Raw genomic sequence first — 7,596 nt, forward strand, 5'->3', positions numbered from 1 at the left:
ATGCATTCTTTTGCAGCTGAATTAATTATCCTCTGTGTACTGCATCTTACCTCACCAGTTATCCCTGAATGAAGAGCTGAAGGTGATTTGATATCCCTGATTTGAGTGCTCCCACACAGCAGCCAAGAGGCCAGTTAAATGGAAGTGAAATGCTCTGCATCAGTCTCTTCTTTCCAGACCTCTTTGTTAACAGCAGTAGTTTATATATCAGAAGCTGAACTGGAAGTATGCAAAATTAAAATGCTTATTAATAAAAGCTTCTACAAGGATACAGCCTGTTTGCTGACAGCAATGCCTAAGTTACCCATTAATTTAGAAAAGCTGTGTGGAGTGATTGACACGTTGGGGGGAAGGGACACCATCCAGAGAGACCTTGATGGGCTTGAGAGGTGGGCCAGTGCCAACCTCATGAAGTTCAACAAGGCCAAGTGCAAGGTCCTGCATCTGTGTTGGGGCAACCCCAAGCACAAGTACAGGTTGGGTGGAGAATGAATTGAGAACAGCCTTGGGGAGAAGGACCTGGGTGTGTTGGTCAACGAGAGGCTCAATGTGAACCAACAGCCCAGAAAGCCAACTAACTGTGTCCTGGGCTGCATCAAAAGAAGCATGGCCAGCAGGTCTAGGGAGGTGATTCTGTCCTTCTGCTCTGCACTCGTGAGACACCACCTGGAGTACTGTGTCCAGTTCTGGAGCCCTCAACACAGGAGGGTCATAGAGTTCTTGGAGTCCAGAGGAGGGTCACAAAAGATGATCAGAGAACATTTCTAGTTGAATTCTCCAAGTGGTGTAGAGCTTGTAGAGCAATGGGGGGATAAACTGGGGAAAAAAAAAATACTTAAATCAGGTTTAGATCACTGCCAAATCTGGTCAGCTCAAGCAGAGCATGCAGAGATCAGTGGAAGTGGGGCAGATGTGATTGGGATGGGGTACATCCAGGTGATTTAGATACATTAATACATTTTCTGTCAATCTAATATGTTTCTGTACCTACATCAAGGAAGAGAATTTAGATATGTTGCAGCCATGCAAAAGGGGAATTACATCTCTTAATTTAAGATTTTACATTATTATTCTCCTCTGCTTTTTGGCCTACATGATACTGTAGTAAGTTTATTTTTTCACAGAGGTCATATGATTCAACATATATGAGAGTTTTCCCCAGCTTTCTACCAGCTCTGCTTGCATCTTCCCATCTCTCAAATTTGTTCTTTGGCTGAGCTGTAACATATAAGTACTTCGGGCAGAGCTGCCAGTCACTAATAAAGGACTCCAGAGTTTGCTAAGGGTAAGCAATCTGAGGCAATGACAGCATTTGATTAGAAACTGAAAAAGGAGGAAGGGGTGGGAGAGAGATAGAAGTAAGAAAGCTTACTTTACTGAATTCCAGACAGGTCTAACACTTCCATAATTGCTTCTGGTTTGTTTTCTTTACACCTAGGAGTGGAGTTCTTTATTATTATGGGCTCTGGCTTTATTAAAGGAATGGTAAAATAATTAAACCTAGAAAATGAAAGCTGTGTTGGTTCTTTTTCTTCTCATGGTAATTGAAAATACCCAATTTCCTGTCTGGATTAGTAAAGGGAGGCTGGTAGAAAGGAATTAGCATCTAAAGGCACTTTAAAGGAGTTTGTAGGAAATGCCTCTCTACAAAGGGTGATTTGCTATTTATCATATGAAGGCTGTGTTTTGAAGGCTGTATTATAAGGGGAGGAATATCCTTCAGAAATAACTTTTTAAATCAAAAATTGAAAATTTTAATTTCTTTCATGCTCTGCTTTAGTGCCTTCAGAAGAGTTATGAACTCCAGGATAAAGAGGGAAATCCCTTCCATTTCTTCCATCATTGAAACACTGAGCTTGGTCTGTTGGAAGAACAGAAGTAAATTGAAGGTTGGGTTTCTGCTCAGCTGTGCAAATGCAGGGCATAGGGCATAATGCTGTGCTACCCAGACCCAGCATTAAGTAGGGCTGCAGGTGTCATGGCTGTGTGTATGGAGCAGCTGGAAAACTTGATGCACAGCGCATGGAACAACTTTGTGTAAAACCACTTAGATCACTTGTGATGTACTTTGAAGTTATCCAGTCCCACGCATGCACGCTGAACCTCCAGGGGACGTTTAGATTGGATATTAGGAAAAAATTCATCACTGAAAGGGTTGTCAGGCACTGGAACAGGCTGCCCGGGGCACTGGTGGAGTCACCATCCCTGGGGGTATTTAAAAGATGTCTAGATGTGGTGCTTAGGGACATGGTTTAGTGGTGGATTTGGCAGTGTGCTAGGTTAACAGCTGGACTTGAAGATCTTAATGGTTTTCTCTCATCCACACTATTCTGTGATTCCATGAATGCTAACACAGTTGAAAAAATGTAGGCTTTCCTTTTCCAAACACCTAAAATGTATTTGGATATCAGACTGCTCAGTATTTGTAATACATACTGTTGGACATGCTCTATTATAATGGTCAGCAGCAATCCAGCTGGAAGTGACAATCAGACCTGAAATTAAAATTTAAAAATCCAGAGCTTCAAATGTGGGCTAGATGATAGGTTTCTTTCAACTGATCTTTAATTTTGAGTGTGTTATTTTCCTGGAAAATGTGACAGTTTTACTGATATTTTAGGGATGTTAGTAGTTGTAGGTATGAGAGATTTTGGCCTCAAATATTGGTTTGCTTTGGCTTCTATTGTGCTTGACAGATTGGTGCCTCCTCCTCCTTAGAGTAGTGTCTCCTTAATTCCACTTTACAGGGGAGTTGCTTCAGTGTCATGTCACATGTGAAGTTTTGTTTAAGGATAAATTTTTCTCAGTGTTGATTCTCATGGCCCTTTAGGTACTTCCAAATCTGAGTCAGCTCCTGAAGTCAAGGCTTTCAAAGAGATTACTTTTTCTGACTTTGGTTTGGTTGTTTGGGTTTACAAGGAGAAACTGTTTCAGCAAGAAGAGGTTTCCGTGAAAATATCTTGCAAAAGAGCAGCTCGTGCTGCTGTTGATTGCAGAGGTCACAATACAAGGATGGCACACAAGTCATTTACATGCTAGGCAGAATTTGAAATTGCATCCTTGCTGGATTGGCATTGCTTGGTGTGTCCTGTCCTACAACATCACCTTCTGGAGACTCGGTTCTTCAGTCTTCTCAAAAAGTTTATATCCAATCCTGAAGTGAGGAGATGAGTGAAAACAGTGTAAAGATCTTTTGCTTCCTTCAGGCTGTCCCTGGGCTGCTTCTCAGGCATGGATGCATGTGTGCAAATCTGCCTTGAGTGGACTGGAGCTAATCTGGGATTGTATAGGAGCAGATCATGATGCTTTTGCTATGCTCACTTAGAGCAGAAGCACCATGTGCATTTCCCCATGCCCAGCAGCAGTGCATCTTGTTCCTGAATGGCAAGAAAGGACCAACAAGGCAGAGGTGCTCTCTCTTTCACCCTGGCTTTGAGTTGGCTACCTGTCCTCCCTGCAGCAAGAAATGGTGTGGGATTTGTGCAGCTCCTCCTAGAAAAGCTGTAGCAGGATTAAATTTAAAAATCCCCCTTTTCCCTCTCCCATAGAGAGGCACTTTGTCTTCCCTCTTCCTTTTAATCTTAATTAGATCAGGAGGAGGTAATCTGCCAAATGCACCCTCTGCCACCTGTTACTGTATGGGAGAGACCCCTTGCGTTCCAGCAGGATTACCACAAACCTGATTATTGCAGCCTGAGACCCCCGTGAATCCAGGTCATGGGCACTACAGAGGAATCTTGGCATAAATCTAAGACATCTAGAAAAGAGTTCCAGTGCATACCTGCATATTTGGGCAAGTTCTTTTATACATTGGCTGGGGATAAACAAGCAAGTCAGACTGAAGACTACTGTTGGCACGTTTCCAGCGTGCCAGAGCTTTAAAGTATTTAAAAATGCAAATTATATACCTAGCAGGGTTTTTTAAAAAACACCCTTTAAAAAAAAACACAACAAAAAAAGGCGCAATTCTAGACTCAAGTCTTTTTTTACCTTTCTGACTCTGTCTCTTCAAAGCACTCACCACAATATTGCTGCCAGAAGAGGTTTTTATCACATCTATTGACATATATTCAAATGCAATTTTAGCAGTGACAAAGCACAGCTGAACTTTAGCTTGCTATTGAAAGTGGAATGCAATCTACAGTAGTTCACTGAAGAAAAAACAAGACTGTTATTGTCTAATCTAGATTCAGGTTGGATACTGGGAAGAAGTTCTTTAGTGTTGCCCAGGGAAGCTTTGGAAGCCCCATCCCTGGAAGTGTTCAAGGCCAGGTTGGATGGTGCTTGGAGCAACCTGGTCTAGTGGGAGGTGTCCTCGCCCATGCAGGGGGAGTTGTAGCTAGATGATCTTTAGGGTCACTCCCAGCCCAAACCATTCTGTGATTCTATGATTGTTAAACATATCTTTGGAGATACCTCAGCAATTTTGTTTTCTGTAACGAATAATGAAACAAAAAGTGTAATTTTGTGTTAGTGCAGGACTGAGCCTAAGGCAGGGTATTAAGCTAAGGCTCAGCTGTACGTTAGCACGATCAGTCTCCACGCTGGCATCAGCTTTGATGCATGGACAAAGCCAGCCTGCTAAATACTTTGTAAACATACTTTCAGAAAGAGCTCTTCCTGGAGTATCATGTTGTGGAGAAACTGCATTTTCTCTCCATCCCTTCTCCAGGCCAAATGGGAAATCTCATCTCTTTCCCCAGGAGAGAGCACTGAAGCCCTTCTTTCAGAAGCAGCTGTTGGTAATTTGAGCATGGTGTGCATAAACCCCATCATATTACATATTACAAAAATTCTTATGTCAACAAGAGCAACAAAAAAGCTACCAAAAGATCTCTCAAACACTCCCTGTCCCCATTCCCCAAACAAAATGCGCTGAAGAACATCAGGCCCTAGTGCTGGGTCTTTCAACCTATAAACTGTAAATCTCATAAATTCTAATGGGAGAAGGAGGCTAGAGAAGGGGAACAGAGGTGCTTGAAAAGGTATCAAGAAAAACAAAATAATTTACCTGATTGAGAAGTCTACAGATACAGATTTTTCAAATTATAACTCCACTGGAAAGCAATCAACCTTTTGGTTTGTGACCTCCTGCTTTCTGCTTTAGCTGTAAAAAATTCAAGTGAGAAGATAGTGACTTTCACTAAAAATAATTTAAATAATGATGAAACGTCATTTCCCCCCAGCAAAAATTGCAGATGTTAGAAGAGTTAGTCTTTTTCATTAAAAATAAAAAAATCTAACAAGAACAAATCAGGCAAATAGGGCTGTTTGTTCTGCATGAGCACTTTGGTGTTTTGACCCCCTTAGCTGTTTTGGGGCTGTAGAGTGTGTACATCAGTTTTACAGCCAGCTGCAGGGTATCCGAAGCAGCCTTAACCAGAGGTTCCCCAGACTCTTTTGGCACAACAGGTAACTGTATTTGTTCTGATTTTTAATAACCTGCCTTGTAGCTTTGCATCCCTTTGTGCCGAGGAAGCGCAGTAGCCACCTTGAAGCACCAGGGTTCATTTGGACATCTACTTGATAGACAAACTCACCACAAAGGAGGGGATTAAAACAGACCTCTTTAATTTGGCAAGTATTGTTAGGAACTGCAGAGTCAACCTGCTCCACTTCCCTGAAAATGGAAAAAACTGGGGCTGCAGAGGGTCAGGCATCCCAGAAGCTCAAACAATCCAGATTTCCCGTTTCAAATTTTGTGGCTTGGCTCTACTTACTTGTGAGATCAACTTGCAAATAAAATTAATTAGAAGCATCATAAGTTGGTCATCCCAAGAGTATTTCTACTTGAAGCAGTCTTTAATTATTATGACTAGGATTGTCTGTCTTTCTATTTATAGGCTGGCCATGGGCAACACTGACTGTTCTTGGATTCCTGTACTGCTATTCTCACGTTGGAATTGAATGGGAGCAGACATATGCCGTGAATTAGGATTGATGCAAAACGATTTGTAAGACATATTTGATGGCTTTTCTACACTGGATACCCTAGCTGCAGAAGGATGCACCCAAGGATTTGGTCAGTGTGTTAACCAAAAGCTCATGTAATTGATTCTGAATTGTGAATGTGGGATTTGAACCAGAAACACTGATGGGCTATGGCCAGGGGTGGGGAGAAATCATGAAGCATTTTAAATTATGATATTTTTATAAAACAGCATCTTTATGACTCTGTATACGTTGGAAGCATGCATGTAAGAATAGGTATTTTATATATGTTGAAGACTCTGTTTCTTCCAACATTTTGCTGCCTACTTTGAGATACTGAAGAAAAAAACTGTTCCTGCCTTGCAGAATTCAAAAAGTCCAGTCACTCTCAGCCTCTGTCCAGGGGCACACAGGGCTCTGCCCTGCACTTACCTAATCCTTGAAGGGCAGGATGCTCATCAGTTCTTCTTGATTGCTTTCTGATACAGGTTAGAACTTTTTTGCTGTTCTTACTGACTGCAGTAGTTCAGCCTTCAGCTACTTTTCTATCTACTGTAGCACAATCTGTTTTTTTCTCTTCAATGTCTTAATTTAAAACTTCGCTTTTAAAATGACACCCTTTTTTTTGGTAGTCTTAGGAGTGGTTTTATTTGTTTCTTTAAAAAGAAGGAGTAGGGAGGCAGGTCTTTTCTTAAGGAACAGCTTTTCTTTTTAATCAAATATGACCTTAGAGCTACTTGGCTTTAAGTGCTCTCTGCCTTGCATTAGAGCTAAAACATATAATACTACCTGTAATATGGGATGAATTCCACCTTCAAGGGAACTGTTAAGGCTGGCTCAATTATAAATTTGTTCAGCCTGCCTCATGCTCTGCGTCGAGGCAATCAGCTTCTGCAATATTAAAAACACCCTTGGAGTAGCATTTTAAGATCTTTGTTTTTATAAAAAAACAAACCCAAACCAGAATGGTCCAATACAGTTGCACCAAGATAGCCAGAGCTCCATGGCCTTTGCCCACAGTTGGACCTGTTACAGCAGTGTCTTTGCCAAAAGACCAGGTTTGCCCACAACTGGAAGGGTCCTGCCTGCAAGTATCAGGACTGTGGGAGTGCTTCTACCCATGCTGGTTTATGAGGGAATGGGAGACCCTGCGTTCCTCTGGCGCAAAGGGTGTCTCCCAAGCTGTTGCCTTTTAAATCAGTATTGATGAGCAGCCAGAATGTCTCTAAAGTGAGACTGTCTCTAAATGTCACTCCCTCTAGGCTTGATGAAAGGCCACCAGTCCTGGAGAGGCCATCTTCAAAGGGCAGCTTCCTGCACGTAAAGAAGAAGGGCTTCTGTCAGAACCTGTTCTGTGCCCCACAGCAGACATTTTGGCCTGTGTTGAGGTACAGTTAGCATCCTACTGTCCATCACTTCTGCAGCTTCAGCCAAGTCTGATACAGTTTATCCCTTCAACAAGAAATGCAGCCCCAGTGACAGGCTTCAGCTTAGTGCCTCCATTTCTGCTGTTTCTGCTGCTGAGAACTAGGGCAGCCTTCTTTTTTCCCCTTTGTTTATTCCTGAAGAAATAAGGGCAGAGGCTTCAGCTCACTACCTATCTGGAGACTAAGTCCATCTCTGCCTGTTTCAAAGGAGGATCTCCAGCCCTTTATGTTTAGGGAA

At 42.2% G+C, this 7,596-nt stretch overlaps 1 protein-coding gene across 1 annotated transcript in view; it reads left to right on the forward strand.

The window, feature by feature from the left end:
* The window catches only part of HHAT (hedgehog acyltransferase), a 167,489-nt gene extending 161,554 nt beyond the window's left edge, over positions 1-5,935 (forward strand). The window contains exon 11 of the mRNA XM_010001005.1: positions 5,844-5,935. Within this exon, the coding sequence (XP_009999307.1) occupies positions 5,844-5,935 (92 nt within the window). The remainder of the gene's footprint in view (positions 1-5,843) is intronic.
* The last annotated feature ends 1,661 nt before the right edge of the window (positions 5,936-7,596 follow it).

The sequence above is a fragment of the Chaetura pelagica genome, unplaced genomic scaffold (assembly GCF_000747805.2).
Source record: "Chaetura pelagica isolate M959 unplaced genomic scaffold, ChaPel_1.0 scaffold161, whole genome shotgun sequence".
Classification (NCBI taxonomy): domain Eukaryota; kingdom Metazoa; phylum Chordata; class Aves; order Apodiformes; family Apodidae; genus Chaetura; species Chaetura pelagica.